This window comes from Strongylocentrotus purpuratus, unplaced genomic scaffold (genome assembly GCF_000002235.5).
Source record: "Strongylocentrotus purpuratus isolate Spur 01 unplaced genomic scaffold, Spur_5.0 spur5_scaffold_7, whole genome shotgun sequence".
Classification (NCBI taxonomy): Eukaryota; Metazoa; Echinodermata; class Echinoidea; order Camarodonta; family Strongylocentrotidae; genus Strongylocentrotus; species Strongylocentrotus purpuratus.
Genome location: NW_022145613.1, coordinates 31164018 through 31185548, shown reverse-complemented (window position 1 = coordinate 31185548; position 21531 = coordinate 31164018). Strand labels below are relative to the sequence as shown.

The following is a 21531-nucleotide window of genomic DNA, read 5'->3' as shown; positions in this document are numbered from 1 at the left end:
TCAGTTGTCCATCCATTCCCCTCTTTCATATCTTATTTTGACACACCCTGAGAAATTATGCGTGCTCAAAAGGTTCATATTGGAGGAAACACGCTTTGTGCCGGGCGGAAGTTTTGAAGATTTGAGATTTTTCTTGGCTGGGGGCCCAAAAGAAGGGGTCAGTAGAAATACTAGTGTATATGGTAACAGCAGCAGTTTCAATTGACGCATCTTTTACAAAGAGCATGGCTTACGAACAGATCTGTATGAATTATCTTAGAGAGCAGCTTATAATTATTATAAAGATAGTCAATACAAGGAAGGTAGCCCCGAGAACAGCGTTTCGCTTTAAGTTTAATTTATTTTTAATACACTTATTTGTTTGGCCGTCGATCTTTTCCTGAAAGTCACTTGTAATTGTCACTTGTAACTGTAAGTCATATATGATACGATTCTTTAGTTTTTGATAGCCCTTAGGTTTCCATTTCATGTTCTACATAATTTACGCAATTATTTCAAATTGGTTGTTTCGAAGGCATCCCCTCTTAAAATATTCCATAAGCGGCATCTCTAGTGAGCAATATATTTATATCAAGACACGGTACATTACTATAGGTTTTGCATTTTTTAATTTCCAATTGTTCAATTCTATATCACACATCCAAATATTAAACAAATCCAAATTCAAAGTTCATAAGGAGGAGTTGTTAGCACATTGAAAGGTTAATCAGTAGATATAACAGTTTCATATGAGTTACCTTGAAACAGAATTACATCAATAAATACATTTATTAAATCACAACATTGTATATACATTGTGTGTAATATGTGCTGTAGGTGTGTACATTAAAACAAAATTAAAGGTGAATGTTTTGACTTAATGTGAAAATGAATCGAGCCTCCTTTTGTGACATACTGTTTATGATCGCACAATATCTAGGTGTTCCTTTTTATCAATGTTTGTTTTTTCTTGTGCCATGCACCGGTTTTTCATCTAATTAATCTTGCTTTTACTCTAGAAATGTTTCAACTGCAATTAAATCAATCATATAGCCCGTAATATATTACGCTGAGTTATTATCAAATTCAAATGCATGTGATGCATTATACCGTTATCTTGTAATGATGATTATGAGCTTGGCTTTGACATCTCCAATTATTTGGATTTTACTTTTAAAATTAACGTCTTTGAAGCTATGTAGCTACATAATTTTTCAAAAATGCAACATTCGATTAGTTGTGTAATAAGATTCATCTATATATAGGGATAGACACTGTACATGACGGTTTAAGGGAGTGTGAAAACTTTAGTTGACTCCTGTTTTATCCGACTTTATCAGGCTTTGTGACAACTCTTCCAAATAATCCTCTCAAACACATACATGTTTATACAGTTGTTTTGCCACGATAATACAGACACATAGAGGAAGAAGGAGGGGAAGATTTGTTAGTGTGTGTGTGGGTGTGGGTATTTGTGTGGTACTGTGTGCGTGTGCGTGGGAGGCGAACAATACCCAAAATCGGTTGCTTATTTTTCTTTTTATAAAAATGAACAGGAAATGAACATCAAAACACAGTTACTTCAGACGTATGTGACAGATGACCATTACGTAGCAAATATATATATCATAAAATCGATTTTCGGGGGTAAATCCCTCCCCCTTGTCCCCTTTATTGTGACTTTCCCCGTAATACATAGGGATTTTTCTATATTAATCCCTCCAGGTGACACCGTTAATTAATTTCTGTCTTACTTCCCGCCTTTAAACTCTCCCAAGGCATTAACGCCTAACTTCCCAGCAACTGCTCTATACTTGTACATGGCTTAAATCCCCATCTTCACGATGACATGGGTTAACGGGGCTCGATGCAAGTTAACGGAAAGGCGACCAAGTCGTTAATGACAGTGTATTCCCTCGCTAGACTAATTTTATCGTCGAAATTAGAGTGGCAGCGGTAATCGTATACGCCGGACGTGAACCGATCCTGAACTTAGAACGCCATCTCCAAAAGTAGGTCTATCATACACTTTCTTGACTGCAAGGGGCTTTAAGAGGCCTTAGTTAGCTTCACAGATCTGCTACAAGGGCAAACGGCAAACTGAAACCTGATTAACGCATCGAGAAACTAAATATCAGAGCCTTAGCTGACAAGCTATCAGTTATCGAAAGCACCGGGATTAGCAATAAGCATGTTACTGTGTAGCAGATTCATGTGAAAAGACCGTCACATTTCCGAGCCTCCTGTTTAACTCTTAATCTTCGTATACGTGTCCGGAATCCACACGAATCTCACGTCAACATGGATGTGTGGGACAAGTATAAAAAGATGGGTAAGTTACCTAAATATTCTTAATAAGAGTTGCCTTAAGCCGGGTGCTATGAACATGTCAAGATATTCCAGGAAACGTTTATATACGAGGGTTCGGGGTTCATTTAAGGTTCCACTTAGAACCGTGTCCAGAACACGTACGCTACAAATGCACAATTAGGAATTACCTAGCAAAACAGTTCACCCGCATTTACTTCGCAACCGTAAGGAATATGCAAATCAATCATGTTTTAGGAAGGAAATGATAACGAATTGAAAATAGGTAACGTGCAGTGAGAAGAATATGTCTCCTGCACTTTATCTAGCATGTTAACAAAGTCGGTCAAAAATGCAGTATTTTAATTTGGTTTCAGATTAATTTTCGGTTCTAACTGAGAAAAACAAATCTCTCTGTTTTTATACATAACTCTAACAGATTGAAATTTGTGTAGCATGATGTTTTATATGTATATGGAGAAATCTTTTCATAACCGTAACATGCTGAATATAGTCATACTTTTAATGTGAACCACCGGCCAGAAAGAGGTAGGTGACTTCTTGATGACGTTAGCCAAATGACGAACGGAGTGAAACAAAATGTAGGCACCTTAAAAGCAGAGTTGGTGAACTATTTTTGACAAACTTGTGTATTTATGATAATTACAATAATACTAAGTTTTTATAGCGCTTATTACAATCACTAAGCGCTTCCGAACTTGGAGATTATTACTTATACTTAATGACTCCACTTAAATCCACTCTAAGGAAAAATATTGCTATTTTCATAATTTTTGCTACGATCACACAGGTTTCCATGCATACGAAATTCAAAGAATTTGTTCTCTCATTTCATTTGTATTGTGTGAATTTATTTCTTCAGAACAAGCTCACTGGATACAGCACCATTCTTTGTTTTACTTAAGAATGCACTTCGTGTGGAGACAATCATTCTCTAGACCAAAATATCAAAAAGAAAGCCCCCTTCAAAGTCATAAAACAAAATACAATTACTTCTTGGGAAATACATGTTTTGACTGACACTTTTAAATGTTATTTTACTTTAAATTAAATTTGTTTCGTTAGATATCAACGTGATGAAGGCACATGTATTCTTTGTGTATACACACTTCCCGTCAGTGTGTCATTAATTACGCTCACTTCCCCCTCCCCGTCTCCCAAATAGAGAGTCGTATTGGCTGTACTTGATTTAGCATCGCCAAAAAGGGAGACATTGGGCTTCTGAATTTGTACCCACTCTATACATGGCTTACGATTAAGGTCATATAAATTGCTCAACACTGGAATCTGATCATTTCCCTTAAACTCTTTAGGTGCTAGAATTACGCCTATGACGATACCATATTATTTAGGTATCTTAAGTTATATTTTAAAGGGTATGAGGGATAATACAATAATAAAGAAAAACAATAAAAATATCCGACTCGGTATGATGAAACAAACTGTCGTACCTCTCACAGATGTTAATATGACGAAATACCATTCAAGACCCCGTATTATTACTTTAAACGAGTTTTTTTGTTAACATGTTTACAGTTATTGCGGAACACACAGTTTTCATGACTGAAAATTATATAGGAGCACAATCAAAATAATGTTTTTATTTGTAGAGGTATTGTATAATAATAATGTATTGATGTATAATGATTGTACATGACTCTAAAAAAAGGAACGAGGCATTCTCAAACAACAATTTCTTAATCGAAAAATGTTTCACCGTCAGGCTCTTTGGTACTAAAACTATATTTCGATCGAGCCCGTCTCCTTGTTACAAAATATTCAACCTACTCTCCAAAAAGATGTGAAATATTAGCCAATGAACAATCATGTATACTACTTTTAAATTCTTATCAGGTTTCTGAATCGGTCACATGACATACCGCCGTTACCTCCCCGGTGTTTATTTTTAGTCGTGAACTTAGTCTCTTTCCAAAAGCACGTGACATCATTTCTATTTTAGAGCAGTTCTAGTTTTGTTTGTGTTTTTGTTTGTTTGTTGTTGTGTTTTTTTCGGAGGGAGGGGTGATGTGGAATATTACTTACCCTCTTCCTACTTTATATATGACTGTTCGTATATATCCCTAAAAATTTCTTAAACTGTTGACGTTTTACAATGTATGTTGTTGTTGCTGTTGTTGTGACTTTTGAGATTTAGATGGAGCTCTGTAATCTACTAAGATTATCTGCGCCACAAACTTTACATATAAACTTCAAGTCAATTAAATGAATAAGTTTGTTATCGTCTTTTTTGTCTTTACAAATGTTTTTTCTGCTGCGTTTCTCAATCATTTAAAACATAATTTCATTTGCAGTGATGGCTATTAAACGACACGGATTCACATTTGACGGTTAACTACAGAAATCTGTAGCCGGTCCTAAACAAGTTTTTTTCAGTATGATGCGGGAAGCATTGAATGCCCCTTTCAAACACGCCATCAAGGCCTACTATGGAGACTACGAGTCATGGTATAGAACTTGTTCTGGCGCACAGGAAACCGATTTGCCATTACTCATCTATTGCATCCCCTCCCATCATGCATGTCCCCCTCCCTGATATCAATTGTAACCCCTCTCATACCATTATGTTACAAGCCGTTTCAAAGGGCTCACTCACTCACTCTATACAGAGTCATTTTTTTAAGTATTCAATTTCAATTCCTTGGTGTACTAATATGTGTCTATCATACAAACTTAAAGAAAGTTTAGCGTTGATCACCACTTTTGTTATGATGATGATGATGATGATGATACTACTACTACTACTACTACTACTACTACTACTACTACTAATACTACTACTACTACTCCTACTACTACTACTAATAATAATAATAATAACATAGAAAATAATAACAATGATAACGTAAATAATAATATTGATAATGATAATGATTATCATAATAGCAGTTGTAACGGTAATATTAGTAATAGGCTATGATAATAATGGTAATGACAATATTAATGTTGAATAAGAGTGTTTTCATACGAAATCAACATGCATATCACATTGCTAAGAGGACACTGATGATATCGCCAAAATCAAGGGGCCCTGCCTGCATTGAAGCAGCTGTTAAGCTATGGGGGTGTTTCCAAATTTCAGAGTTTTCTCTTAGACTCCATTTAATGTCAGGCCGATGAATTTCAGGGGCCATAAATTCCCATTCTCTCCAAAATATCGCCAACTGCATAGTCATCATATCAATGAATTATGAAATAAAAGGAAAGATGAAAAGAGTCTGCAGTGTGTGAAGAATAAATTTACCGTCTCACCACTCTCCCTCTAAAAAATATGATTCAATATTTAGCCTCTTATATTTATACAGGGCCCTATACATCCCCCAAAGAAGCTGGCGCGTATTATATCAATGAATTACGATATAAAAGGATGGGTGAAAAGAATCTGCAGTGTGTGAAGAGTAAATTCATCGTTTCACCACTCTTCTTCTAAAAATATGATTCAATATTCAGCCTCTTATTTATACAGGGCCCCATACAGCCTCCCCCCCCCCCACAAGAAAAAGAAGCTAGCGCGGTGGTTACGATAACATAAAGGGATGAATCATTCCATCGGGGACATAAGTTTGCATTACAATGGGGGGGGGGGGGGAGACATCAATCGCATTTAGAATCAATCCTTACGCATCCATTTGTCATCGACGAGTTTCACAGTTCCAGGCATCTATTCTTCCTTTGCATTGATGTAATGTGTTTTTAAATGAATATTGTTTTCCTTTATGATTCGAAATCTCGGTTCGTACACTTGTACTGATATTGCAATTGATTGTATTATAAACAACTTTATAAACCTTGTTATTTGTCCACTTCATTTGCACTCGTTTCCTCACTCTTCTCATTTGTCTCTTAATCTCCCTGTCTCTGTCTCTTTCTATCTCTCACGTTTTATGAGTGACTACATAGTTTACATTTAGGGACCACTTATGCAATTTTTGCAATGTATTACAGCCATAATATCAGAAATATTAAAACCTCTTTTGGACCATAGGTACAATATCATGCGGGGTAAACAGTAAACACGACGACAGAAGTGAATGAATAAGAAAACAGGAAGAGGAGGAGGGTAAGAAGAAGAAGAGGAAGGGAAAAGAGCAACAAGAACAACAACTAGAACAAGAAAAAAGGAAGAAGAGATGAAGATGTAGAAAAGAAATGCAAAAAACGGAGAAGGAGATTAAGAAAAAGAATATTATCCTGTAGGTCCCATAGCGGTGTTTTCTAATCGGATTGACCGAACTACGAAGCTTGAATAATGTTTAGAACAGGATCCGAAGAAGATAAAAAGAGGGAGAAAGAGGGGAACACGTGAGGAAGATGAAGAAGGTGAAACAGGAGAAGAAAAAATAGAAGAAGAAGAAGACGACGAAGACGAATAAGAATAAGAATAAGAAGATGAAGAAGAAGAAGAAGAAGATGGAAAGAAGAAGGAAACTGAAATAGAAGAAGAAGAAAATTTAGAAGAAAAAAAGAAGACACGAAATGAAACGAAAAAAAACTAGAAAAAGGTAAAATAATGATCTAATCGAAATGACCTCAAGCTGAAATGGGGCATTGAGTTGGGTTATCTCATCCTGCACCGTGATTCCATATAGTATAGGACATTTTGTGGCGGGAAACGGCATTAGGCAGCAAAATTTATTTTCGAGTGGGAGCGGACGACAAAATTCAAGGTTTTATATGGTCGATGGGTTGTAAATGATAGTTTCAAGTTTAATCAGTCTCTACTTCAAGGTATTGATTTTTGCAAGATGCTCTTAAGTCCTACTTTCATAACCATGTTTAGAAGAAAAAACATCTTCTACTTGTTATCTATTCCCCGTAATTTCAAACTTTTACAATGTTGAACAAAGTAGGATTCTACCACCCTTTTTACAATGCAAATGTGAATACAAATAATTGCAAATAATTCAATTATTTGTATTCACAGAGACATCGCACATTAAGAGGTGGTACAAACGTGTAAATAACAAAAATATACATATTATTATGTATTAGTCAGTGTACATATAATATATGATGATTTGCTATTTCTTAGTAACAATGTACTGAATTATCAGGCGATGTTCAAGTGTAGTCCGCGAAAGTTATCTTAAAAATCTGATTGCTTTAGTTGTCATAATATAGACTGGGATAAGATAGAATACTACTTATTTTTAGCCCTAATAGTGGCCTAACCCGGCACATGTAAAGGCCACAAAGTTCAAAGCACCTTTAGGATGCAAAACTACTGGTAGTGCTATTAAGACAAGTAGATACAAATTTCATAATTTGTGTTTTTTAACTGTGTAGTTCTCATTAGCTTATGTTCAACGCGTATCAATTCTGGGTTATTACCAAAGAATTGTTGGATTTCATATTGTTTGAGTACAAAAACACAGTCTTAAGTTCGACTATAGAAGGTAACATGCAAAATATACAAACCAACTAGGCATGCTTCACCCTTTCAAAAACATCTTGCAACACCATGTTATAGCCAACGTATGTGTTGCCCCTCAATGACTAACAATGATTGAAGTCTTAACCACAAAAGTTAGAGGGATTAATGAAAAAGTTCTTTCCAGAAAAATATAATACTGTCATTGGCAGAGTACTCGAAACGGCTGTTGAACTTATAATGATGATGATTTGAATACAATGTGAAGGTTTAGAACGGCGGGAGTGCATATAGGCATAATACTCATGGTAAGATGACAAACACATTTAGTGGACATTTCTACCCTGTACAATGTATATACAGGGGCGTAAATCCGTACCGAGGAGTGGGGGGGGGGGATGATCGACGATAGCCATCACATACTAGCACGAGCACACGCCCACACTAATTTACGCAAGCGCGCGCGATCGCGCACGCACAAACACACACACACACAACACACACACGCACACACACACTCACACACAACACACACACGCACACACACACACACACACACCACACACGCACACACAAACGAACAAACAACAGGGGGTGTGGGTAATAGGCCACCGCGCGAAGCGCGGAAGCTTAGACGTTTCCTTAAATTATTAGGAAAGGAAGACGATTTATTGTACAGTTCTCGACTGTTAACCCTTGTCTGAATGAATTTCCTCCCCCCCCCCCCCCCCGCGCGAAGCGCGAAAGCTTTGGCGTTTCATTAAATTATTATAAAAAGAAGACGATTTGCTGTACCGTTCTCGACTGTTAATCCTTGTCTGAATTCAGTTTCCCGCCCCCCCCCGGCCCCCCCCCTCCCGCGCGGAATTTTTGGCGTTTCATTAAATTATTAGAGAAAGTAGACAATTCGTTGAACCGTGCTCGACTCTTAATCTTTGTCTGAATTCGGTTTACCCCTCCCGCGCAAAGCGCGGAAGTTTTGACGTTTCATTAAATTATTAGAGAAAGCAGACGATTCGTTGTTCCGTTTTCGACTCTTAATAAGCCCTATATATCTGAATTCAGTTTCCCCCTCTCGCGCGAAGCGCGAAAGCCTTGACGTTCCTTAAATTATTAGAGAAAGCAGACGATTGGTTGTACTGTTCTCGACTCTTAATTCTCGTCTGAATTCAGTTTCCCCTTCCCGCGCAAAGCGCGAAAAGCTTAGACGTTTGATATAATTATTATAGAAAGAAGACAATTCGTTGCAACGTTTTCGACTCTTATTAAGCCCTATTTATCTGAATTTTATTCATTCAATATAACCAACAAATTTATTCATTCATAGACCTACACAAACATCACAAGCATTGCAGCCCTTAAAAATCATACCCTCGTCCCTTAAGTTTTAGGTGTGAACAAATGACAACCACCGAGTAGGACTTGGGCAATGCAACAGTTACCGTATTATTTATCACTCTCAATCAGATGCATTAACAGTTTTCACACCTCATAACAAATGTTTCTGGAATTCATATAATGATACATGTACTGTGTTTATTAATTAAATCTAATAAATTCTTTAATTTCTTCAGCCAAATCCTTTCTCAAATATAAAAACAATAAGAATGCGTACAGGCTTACCTTGAAATAATTGAAGAGACAAACGACCACTGTAAGTCTTGAACACGCCAGGCATGCGCGTTCCTAAAATCTCCAGGAAAGGGGTACTTTTTCGCGCGACAAAATCCGGCCCGAGAATTGTAAAAAAAAAAGGGGGGGTATTTGACTTTTCACCCGGAGATTTCTTTAAAAGGGGGTGGTTTTTTTTCTCTCTCTCTCTCTCTTTGGACTCCTGAGAAATGTAAAAAGGGGGTTATAAAATATCTTGAATATCATAGAAAAATTGATCAAATCCCGGGATCAAATTCCTGAAATTCCTGCTAGCTTTGAAAGCTCATTCAGGATTATTTCATTTTGAAAAGTAAAAACATTGGCCCCCAGTCACCCTCGATCGACTAGAGCTCACCTGAAATTGGGGGGGGGGAGGGGGTGGTACATTTAGCAGTGTTCCGGATTTTTTTTTTTTTTTTTTTTTTTTTTTTTTTTGGGGGGGGGGGGTCTCCAAGGCAGGAAAAGCCAGCGAAAAGCCGGCGAAAGGGGGATTCAGAAATGTTGGCAGCCCTGAGATAGGGGGGGTGCTTTCAAAGGGAGGGAACGAGCATCCGCGTACCCTAAATAACATTGCGTGGGGGGGGGGGGCATCTACTGTACATGATTGCACTTTTTAAGCGCTCGCGCGCTGGCGCACTTTACGTCTGGGCTATAATAATACCTTGCAAAATAATGAAAAATCATTCTGAAGTTTATGAAGTGCTTGTTCGCGCACGTCGCGCAACTACTCTTAATAATGATCGTGACATACTGTATACGTGTAGGCTATACAGTTACAGTTATACAGCTATACAGTTATACATACATAAACAAATAACTCATTTCTCATGCATTATGCTGAAATTGAAACGATCACCTTTTTTTTCTTCTTCTTCTTCTTCCTTTTTTTTTCTCTCTTTTTTTTAATATCAGGGGGATGTTTGTTCAGGCCATCCCCCCTACTTCAAGCCAGGGGGATGCAGCCACCCATCCCCCCCCCCCGGATTTACGCCCCTGTGTTTATAGTGTGCATATGCCTACAAAGTTGCATTTACCTATTTCCCATATAAAAAAATGCACGGCAGTTATGTCATGGAGCAAGGCATTTTATCTACATTGCTCCTCTCCATCCAGGTGTTGGATGAGTACCCGGTAGGTTGGATTAGCAGGTGCAGAAAAAGCCCTTAAAAATCCGAAATGCTCACCACCAAGTGGAGAATCTGCACTTTAATGTGCAGAAGAACAATTGAATCCAGTTAAAATACTGTTAGCGCTTTGCAGTTTATGGTAAAGCGCTTGAAAAAAAAACAGATAGTACTATTATTATTAATATTATTATTGTCATCATTATAATATGAATATTATTATTTTCATCATTATCATCATTAATAATTATTGTAATAATCGTAATAAATTATGGTGGATATGGTGGATTTTTAACGAGGGCAGAAATTAACTAAAATTTTAATGGATTATATTTCTTGGGGCATCTCGGAAGACTAATAGCCCAAGGTCTACCTCGATAAAAGAAATGTTAGTTAGGTCCGCGAGACCATCATTAGGTTACGTAAAACCTCAGAATGCTAACATAGGTGCTTTTTTCGGGCAATACATTTATTTCAATTTGTCATATGTATTTGCTCGTCGAAGAGGTCATTAAAATAATGTATAGCAGTCTTTTATAAATAGCGGTCCTTATAAATAGCTAGCAGACCCCCTTTTATATTATAGGAATAAATCAACTTGACTCTCTGCATTTCCTGAGTTTTCCCAGACCTTGGAGGCCTGCATATCTTACTTTCGAAGAGGGTCCCTCGATCTGGCCTCGAACTGAAATCAAGAGATCCATATCTATACGATCTACTCTCTCCCTTGCTCGAACAAAATAAAGATGTATGAGTTCGAAACTACTTCTTTGGCGTTAATTGTAAAAATATTTGTACCTGATTACACATTACCCATTTCACATGATTATTGCTTATGCGCTTCGATCAAAAAATACAATTTTTGCTTTCAGTTCAAATCATTCCCGCACAACAACCATTAACCAATAAAGTAAAACGGCTAATACCAACGCAGTTGTAGTTGGAGCTTTTGGAGATTAGTCGTAAATTGTTTATTTACCAAAGGACACGAACGAAGATCTCTCCCAATGCAATTATTAATGAAATTATCGATCATTAACAATAACATGACCAGGAATGGCTTCATCCAAATCAGTTTTCTCCTTTGTGTATCATGCTGCCTTACGAATTGTGGATGTAATACCATGACCTGATATATTATTTCTTTTTAAATCTTAAATCAGGGTGTTTCATGAAAAAATAAAAACTTGTCCATAAACTAAACATGAGTGAAAAGATACTAATTTCAAGATATTTATCGTTTCTTGCAAAATGTGTTGACATACAGTATCATTACCGAAACTGCTTCGGATGATTATTTATACATCTAATACAATGTGTATAATCTATTGTTCCCGGGATGGTAGCTGTTTTTCCTTCTTTCTAGATTAGTGTAAGTTCCTCGACTTGATAAGCTCAATCTTTACGAATGATTTCCCCTCTGGATTTGCGAAGTGTTTCAATTAGAGTTGTGTCGTTATCTTTCTCTAAATTTTCAAACTTGTACCGTTATGAGTTATGTCATTCTCTACAAAGTGTTGTGTGATATCCGTGTTGAACTGTATTATGGGGGCATCACGTACTACTCAACAAAGTTTTAGAACGTGTTATTAAAAGCTTAGCGAACGTTTACTATTAGTATCCTCTGGCCCTCTTTCTAGGAAAAAATATTCCCCTCATGTTTTAATCTCGCTGAACTGACCCATAGTTCATCTAATTACTACTCGGAAATGAATCATGGTTTTGTAAGGGTATCATTACTAAAATACGTCACATTTCAGTATTCTGAAGATTTCGCAATTTGTTGGACAAATCATGATATCCAGTTAATATCATAAAATCGTTGTCTGTCATTTCTATTCATACAGCTATTATCCTTCATTGTCTATATTATTGATGACATTATCTCAATAAATGTATATCTATTAAAATGATGGTGGAGCAACAGATAGCGTGATGTACGCGCTATTTGTACAGGAATAACTCCACACATAATCATTACAAGTATTTTGCACAGGTGTTACTTTTTTTTTTTTTTTTACTATTTATGGGAAAAGCCCTATGATGTACTTTTGCTGCTTGACAACGATCGAACGAAGTCTATTGGTACACATAAGAATGCCAGTCACTGTACATCACTAATTGAAAAGAAATAATAACAATGAATACTCAATTCCAAGGGACAATTCGAATGTTCTGATATGGGAATATGACAATAAGACAGTAGAACATTTGGCTGATTCATATTTATGATGGTCATTTTGTCATAAGCTTACTCCCCTTTAAGCCTATCGTTTCTGTTCACTTTGAGATCAATAACAGAGGTTGTGTGATATCAGACGTCACTGCCTGTGTTATTACAAGCCCCAGCATGATGACCTAGGCCCGTGTTTAATGATTCATTGATACTGAATAGTCATTGTTTTAGGAAAGGTACTGTTACAGTAGAATTTGGCAAAGGACATCATCTGTTCTAATGTCACTTTTTTCAGATAGCCATCATGAGGCCATACTTTAGGTCTGTTCTATTTTGTTACTTTGACAATATAATAATTTCCCTCTCTGTGCCATTAACATAAAGGCATGCTTCAATTTTGTATGAAAACACTGTCCTTGTGCTGTGATTTGCGCGTGTGGGAACACATTGATCCATAAACTGGCTTGGAATATGGACTTGTGTGGGCTTAAAAGATTAAACGAGTTGGCAAAACCTGCGCTATTCCCTCACCCGTTTCAGTAGCTCTTCGTTGACGGGTTTCCATACAAACTGCACTAAGGCCAGTGAATATCAGGGAATATCTATCTATATAATTTGAATGGCTGTATCAGAAGCGATGCACAGTTATCAATATTAGCGATGACCAAATGTGGACATAGTGCTTCTTCCCCCGTCGGATAAAACTAGGTCAAAGTAGCCGGAAGTATTCGCTCTGAATTAAGATAGAAGTCGTGTTTTCGTTTATGGTGCTACCTGCAATCAATATGCTGGCACACTTCAAATGCTTCTCACCCAAACATGTCTGATGTGTTCAAGCATTAAATATTCAAGAGCTGGAATATCAAGGAGGGTTTTTATCATTGCATTTCCTGTCCACGGAGGTACCCTGAAGCTACCGGTTAGCCTCTGGGAGATGATGTTGGCTTGGTGAAGGTTGTGAATTTATGTTGTCACCCCAATTTCACTTAAAGTGAGATTCTCGGAGCAGTGAGAAAAGATCCGAAGTGCAGGGATCATCTCCAGGCACTGCGGAGCACATCATAGAACCAATTTCCCTTGGGTATATCACCAGGAGATTATTTCTCGTGTATCAGCATCCTTTCAAACATTGATTGATGCGTCTATTTCGCGAGTCTACAGCTCATTTACCACATTTGTTCTGCCATGTTTTTTCTCGAAATCCAGACTGGACCCGAGTTTTAATGCAGACATTCACCGGAAGCAAGCCTTGTGTATTCAAGTGACAGATAGGTTTTTTAATAGCAAGCTAGCTAGCTAGAAGCAGGAGGCTGCACAGCAGTTATTCCTCCATGATTAATCCTCCATTAAGACAGGGGTACTGTGTAAGAAAGGGAATAGTTCATTTGTCATATTCCTGTGCCTCTTCTTCCCATGTTTTCAACACTGTGACTTGTGTATATGCCGATGCATAGTCTTTTACATATATTCTTATCCAACATAACATGGCCGAACGGTATGTCTATACTCAAAAGGCAAAAGAAGAGTTAAGAGCCGCCAAAGACATTGCGGATCGCTTGGCCACTAGAGGATGGTGTAACAGTATATGTCAGGGAAGAGAATGCAGTGCATGTGAGTATACAAAGTCTTCTTCCGCACTCTCATACAATAACAAATCTATTTTTGTTTGTTAGTAAAGTTTTATCAAGTTATTTCGAACGGAACATACATTCTAGCATCAAATAAACCTTATTCTGTATTACTTAAAGTCCATTATTAATCGCAGAAGCACTGCCCCTTTAATTGTTGCTCTATGTTTTGGCATCATATTTGTTTGACCTTTGCGAGCATAACAAAGAGAATGCATTCTATTTCCGGTCAAACGCATTACGTAATTTGCTGTCTTATACAGCAAGTAAAGTACGGCCATCCTGGTTATTGTTGTACAGTGAAGCCAGGATGGTCCTAGTAATTATCGTGTAAGCTGTGTAGTTTATCTTAGGTAGGTTTTGGGGGGTATGTAAGTATAAACATACCTTTTGTATTAGGTAGTCTCTTTACGTTGTCGGCATCTCACACATTAGTACTGGCTACTCGATTTATGTCTAGAAAGGACACTATTATTTTAAGCAAAAACAATAGTAACAGATTTTTGAGTTTAGTGTTACCTGAATTAAATAATAACAAAAACTATTATCTCTTACTTGATTTGTATTATTTGAAATGTGGAAGTATGATGTGTAATCCAACCCGCAACCCGTGGTTACCCAAGCAATTTCAACTCAATTCATTTCACAGATAGGGGTAATTAATTTTGAAAAATCTGAAATTTACAAAACAAAGGGACTCTTCTAATGAAATAGTGTATTTAAAATGAAAATAGACTATGTCGTGTATTTTTATGTCTATAACAAGTTCCCCTTTGCCTTTAATTGAAATATGAAGGAATATCTTTTTTGCCAAAGACTATTCAGACGGACAAGAACACATTTTCGTCATTCATTCATTTTCATCCATGGCCTTGACCAATGCTTGAAATAGCTTTTAAGAGCTTGACAATGATTATAAATATTATTCCAAGGCACCTCTGAGTCAATCATTGTCTATGTGTAGCCATATTTGGTTTATTGAAATTCCGTTCCATTACAACGATTTCACAGCTGGTTTCAAAGATATCACTGTTTTTCATGACCTTTCATAACAGGGAACCCCTTCTCTAACCAATTGGTTGTGAGAAAGCAGTGGGTACTCATAGTTTTACGGTTGTAATCAGTTTCTGATCAATAATAATAATAATAACAATAATAATATTAAATACATAAAGCGCACTTATCATATTACTTTCTCAAGGTGCTATACAAAACAATAATACACAAATGGACCGGGTATCGCGTTGCCTCTTTCCGTTGCCGTGGTGACTAATTTAGATGACTCTGATAAAGTTCAGGATTCTGTGGAGATACTTCCGCTCGCATGCGACAGTATCACATATTTCTTGCCGAGGATTTTAAAAAGTACATTCCTTCTTCCATGATTAAGTAGCAATATATACATCAATATCACATACACAAATATACTGTACATGGTAGACATACATAACTATGTAAGAGGCTTTACATACTAACAAATTAATAGGGGAATTCTTTAAAGATCAATTCAGTTCCATAAAGTTAGTACATTAATTGCCAATTAAATTGGATTACTTTAATTCCTACAACTAAGTCTTATACAGAGATTGGCTCATCGAAAGCGATAATATGAAAACAAATCAAAGCTGCCAATTTTAAGTTATGAAGAAAAGTGCCAAGATTTGTATGATTCCATAGCATTGTTTATGATTTGCAGAGTAAATTAGCAACTAAATTAGTAAAGCACTTATCGAATAATGCTTGGTTTTCGTAAACTTTAATTTGTACGAAAATTAATTGCATTTTTATCTAATTAAGGAAATTTCGTTGAATGGTCGTATCAGGGAGTAGGTCTGTATTTTCGTACATGTATACACCTTCTTTTACGACAATCTTTTAAAGCATTTCCCCTGCCTGAAAGATACCTGAAAGATTCCTATCATATACAGTACGTTAAAAATATGAATTACTGGTATTACATGTACTTCATAATGTATCTTCTTTTGATCTGGTGGAAATCAAAATTTGTATATGTAGGGGGGACAAGAGATTTATTGACCCACATTAGTGACCTCTCAATCTATAGAAGGCTTCATTTCTCCTCAACTAAATGCTGAAATGATTAAGTAGCAATAAGTGCTTCCTAAAATAGTCTGAAATAAGATAACTTCTAAATTCGGGACATAAAATTTCATTCAAGGTATCAGGTGTTGGCTATCGATACGCCATTTAATAGGTATCCAGTGAATATATAATAAATTCGGCTGTAGGAATCTGGCGTGAACCAAAGTGCAGGAAATGTAACGCAGGAGGGAATGTCGAATTCAAGGTTTAAAAATAGATTGAAATACAAGCAGCCTTCCCAACTAAAATTACAGGTCGTCGTATATAGTGTAATTCAGCGAACTTTACTCAAGACTCCTCGATTTCGGGAAGCATATGAGTCATTAGCTCATTTCCAAGCAATTTTTGTATGTAAACAAATTAAGAACTGCACTTATTTTTATGATTCAAAGTATAATACCTCGAATTAAGAATTATCGTCCGCCAAGTTTCTATAGGTAATTTCTTTAACGATTTCTATACATTTATCATATTACAAAGATATCAATGAGACTTTACGAATATACTGAGTGCATAAATTTCTATTCATATTTTGTGTCATTAATATTTAATTATCATAAAAATAAAGAAGTATTTGAAGAAGATGTAAAGGTCATGATCTAACCAAGGTTTCTTTATTTGCCAAGAAAAGAAATTAAAACACACCTGTATTATCACTATGCAGATTACAAATGGTATTATTTAATTCACACACTCGCATTACTAGTCATTCAAAGTCCGAGCCAATATATCAAATTATTTCTGACTAGAACATTAAGAAAAACCACAAATTGGTCCAATTTCTGAATATCTGTCATTTTCGTGATATCTATGTGGTGAGTGACGTCATTCGTGGTAAACACCAATCAGATAGCCATCGAAAAACGGTGTGTAAAAGTGAGGAATTAATAGAAACTTCATATATGCATTTCATTAGACGTACAAAATATGTATTGCATTGATTAACAAGGGGAAAATGCAAGAGTGATAGATAGAGTGAATCTACACGTTGACGGGACATCATTTATGCTATCTTCTTCATCATCTTTAAAGTGTGAGTTTTGTATTATATATTGAAATGTATTCATTGATTTTGTAAAACCTATAATTGCGACTGAACTTTTCATATGTGGGATTCCTTCCAGTTTGAAAGGTACTATATAACGTTATATTGGTTTTTACGAAGTCGCTTTAAAAAGTGTTTGGGATGCCAGGATAAATATCAGATACAATGACGTATGTAAATACCTGCCTTTTTTTTTCTTTTCTTTTTTGGTCTAAGTCTTTTTGAAAGATTATAAAAACAAATACAAAATAATACAAAACAAACTCTAAAAATTATAAAATAATGGAACCAACTTTGTTCAAAATTATGTTTTCACCTTTTCTCAGGAAAAGTGATACAACGTTTCATCGGGTATACCTAATGTTAACCTTTAAGAAACTCCATAGATTAGAAATCTAATCAGGCTAATATGAGTCTTGTATTGATATGAGTGTAAGAATTGAAAGGGCTTACGCTGTTTTGTCTTGATATTGGGCTATATAAATGTCATTCGTTTTTTTTTTTTTTTTTTTTTGGGGGGGGGGGGGGGAGTAGGCCTACTTATTTGTATATCAAAATTACATTTCTTAAAGGGAGGCTTTACTACTTCAGCCAGAAGGGATTAGACCGCACAGCGAGCCAGCGAGGTCACTGTGACAGGTGGCTATCTCATTAACTCAGCTCTCATTTAACATAAGAAAAAGAGGATCATGGGGGACCAACAGGCACCGATTGGGGAAGTTTTCTATATAGAGGGAGCAAGTAGCTACAAGTAGGACAGTTTGCCTTTAATTGTAATCACCGATTACGTTCGTAGTTGCCTTATTTTTTTTTCGTATTTTACCTCCCTTTGGCTTTAATAATGAACGTTCATTTGTGTGGTTGCCAACTTCTGTCAAGATCAGCCATACGGATAAGGCTGCTTGAAAGCCAGTCCATTGTGTTATCATCAATCTCTTTTAAGCCTTCACTGTAAACCATTGTGAGCTTCGTGAATATTATATGGAGAGAGAGAGAGAGAGAAGAGAGAAAAAGAACTTACTGTGGTAATGTTCAGGGATTTTCATATCAATGTTTATTGTTTTGTAGAGAAAGTATCGTTGTATGACTATTTCCCGTTGCAAATGAAAATATAACATTTGTATGTATACAGTTATAGTTATGAGCCGAGTAGCATTTCCTCTGGCAGGGCAAGGACTTGCAACAGCGCCATCTTTCAACGGACGAAGGAAACAAAATCATTCTCTTGCTACGTGGTTGTGTAGCTCCTTGAAATGTGTTATGGCAATTTCTGTATCTACTGATTGATTCAATAACAAGCTTGTTAATTTCTTACCTCTATCGCCTTTTCAGTCAAACAATCCATTTTCTGATTACTTTGTACATAGTCCATCTGAATTAGTAACTTTTCCCTCTATATATGGAATCTTAAGGAACGTTTGAAAATATGAGTGCACTTGCAGTGGAACCAACCAAAGACTTTGAGTATGCCAAAGTGAATAATACGATGTCCGAATGGTGGTAAAATATAACCAGAACTTGATTCAATATTAACCATGGCTTGTAGAATATGTATAATAACTCTCACGAGGCCTTTATAATAAGTATCTTTCAGAGAACGGAAGCCATTATAATAATTTGGCTTTTTGCGCGCAAACCCTTTTCCTTTTCCTTTTCTTTTAATTTCGTTAAATTCTGTTTGTACCTGACTATGAGTGACCTACTTGGTTTTATTTAAGTTATTCTTTTTTAATATACTTTGTTTTCACGATTTTTAAATATTTCTGTGTACAATAATGAATATCATATAATTTCTGCTTTTAAACATAAATTGGGTATAGAGTTTTGAATTGAATAATATAATAAAAATCATTATGTACATTTTAACGATTTTGAAAATTATGATTAGAAAGAGTAATAAAGTTTCAAATAAAAAGAATTAAGATGCGTAATATTGAGATCAGGAAAATTAGTACTGTTAAATTGCAAAAAAATTATGTTCAAACTAATTACAGCTTATCGTCTACTCACCGTTAAAGTCGTTAACAAATACTGGTTCTTTAAATGTCAAAATATCAAATCAGTTATTTCAATCTAATTCTGATTCATCGAGGTCAAAATAACTGGGGCTTCATTATCTTCGCTTTGTTAGTATATGCTTTAAGCTTTATTAAGCGTCCCTCGTCTTTCGTTAAAGTTTTCCAGTCCATTATTTTTAGCCCACACAGGAAATGGCATCACACAGAAAAACTGATGTTCCAAGGGTATTTGTCCGCAATATTACCCCGCCAGTGAGTCAGGGTTTATTTCAGTCCTCTCCTTGTACGGGCCCCTGGAACTGTCATTTACCGTAGGAAAAAGGGTGCGATATGGCCCCTTTTATTTACTCTCTCTCAAAAAAAATGTATTCTTTCCTATTAAAGTTACTTTCTGATAATAAAAAAGAGTGATGGTGGAGCTACAATCGAGAACACCGCAGGATATCCTGATGCCAAATAACAGGACGTAATAATAGGTAACTTAAATTCTATTTTTTCTTTCCTCACAACGATTTTTCATAAGACGTTTACTCGAGCCGTTTTCGCAGTATGAAGCTTTTGCGAATCTTTAATATAAGTATAAAAGGCACCGTCACATTATGCAAAACGTAAATTATTTGAGTCTACGATAACTGTAGGGTATAGACATGGGTGTCGATCCCGGGGGGGATGGGGGGATATATCCCCCCCCCCCCCCCAATATCTCAGGTGGGGGGGGGGGGATGGCCTGTACAATCATCCCCCCCCAATAATTCACCATCAAAAAAAGAAAAAAAATGAAGAGAAAAATTAAGGATGAGAGCCCGATGAGAGTAGTTAATGGTTATTACTCGCAAGATGACCATCAATATACACATTTTGCTATCTCATTTTCATAATACATACATATATACGAAGTAAATAAGACAACCGTATATGAGGCAAGAATAAATTGAATTCTCGCTCATACGGCTTCATCAGGAATTGATGAATTTATTCAATGTGTTCAATCAACAGCATCATAGAAATGCAGAGCGCGAAATGCAAAGACGCAACGTCAAAAAGCAACGAGCTTAATATTAAGCGCGAAGCGCAAAAATAGCAATCTGCAATGCACATCAGACAATCCTGGACAGTGTAAACATAGATGAACTCTGTGACGATTTCGTGATGAGATCGGAGACAAGGAGAAAGATTTTCGGACATTAGTATGACTTATAAAATAGTTCTGTAATTGTTATGTTGTTTCCGTTCACCCTTTTTAAAATTCACGTCATTGTATCTTTATTTTTGTTTTTTTCACTCATTTTATTTCCTGATATTTCATAAAAGATTTTTTATTTTTGGAGAAAGATTATTATGTCACAACTTATTTGTAACACAATTATTTTCAGTGGGGAAACTGAATTCAGACAAGGATTAATATAGAGACAGTACAACGAATCGTCTCCTTTCTCTAATAATTCAGTGAAAAGGGCAAAGCTGTAAGGGGCAACTGAATTCAGACTTGGATTAAGCGTAATAATCAAATGAAACGTCAGAGTACACGATACAACGAAGCGTCTTCTTTTACGAATAATTTAATGAAACGTGAAAGCTTCCGCGCTAAGCGCGGAATGGGCGAAAATGAATACAGACAAGGATTAAGAGTAATAATTTATTGAAACGTTAAAGCTTCCGCGCTTCGCGCGGTAGGGGGGGGGGGGGAACTGAGTTCGTGAAGGACACGATACAACAAATCGTCTTCTTTCACTAATGTGAAAGCTTCCGCGGTTCGCGCAGGAATGGGCGAAAATGAATTAAGACAAGGATTAAGAGTCGAGAATGGTACATAGGATCGTCTTCTTTCTTTAATCATCTAATGAAACATCAGAGCTTCCCCGCTACGCGCGGGGAAAAGGGAATTTGATTCAAACATTTAGGATTAAGAGTCGAGAATGGTACATCGAATCGTCTTCTTTCTTTAATAATCTGATGAAACGTCAGAGCTTCCGCGCTACGCGCGGAGGAAGGGGAACTTGATTCAAACAATGATTAAGAGTCGAGAATGGTCCAACGAATCGTCTTCTTTCTCTTATAATTTAGTGAAACGTCAAAGCTTCCGCGCTT

At 36.4% G+C, this 21531-nt stretch overlaps 1 protein-coding gene across 2 annotated transcripts in view; it reads left to right on the top strand.

The window, feature by feature from the left end:
• The first annotated feature begins 1579 nt into the window (after positions 1–1579).
• Positions 1580–21531, top strand: part of LOC579173 — a 45475-nt gene continuing 25523 nt past the window's right edge. The window contains exon 1 of one of the 2 annotated variants that reach the window (XM_779303.5): positions 1580–2311. In XM_779303.5, coding sequence (XP_784396.3) covers positions 2281–2311 — 31 coding nt within the window. In that variant the 5' untranslated portion in view covers positions 1580–2280. Of the gene's footprint in view, positions 2312–13373; positions 14261–21531 lie in introns of those variants that run through there. The other variant, XM_011666177.2, reaches the window with a different exon arrangement.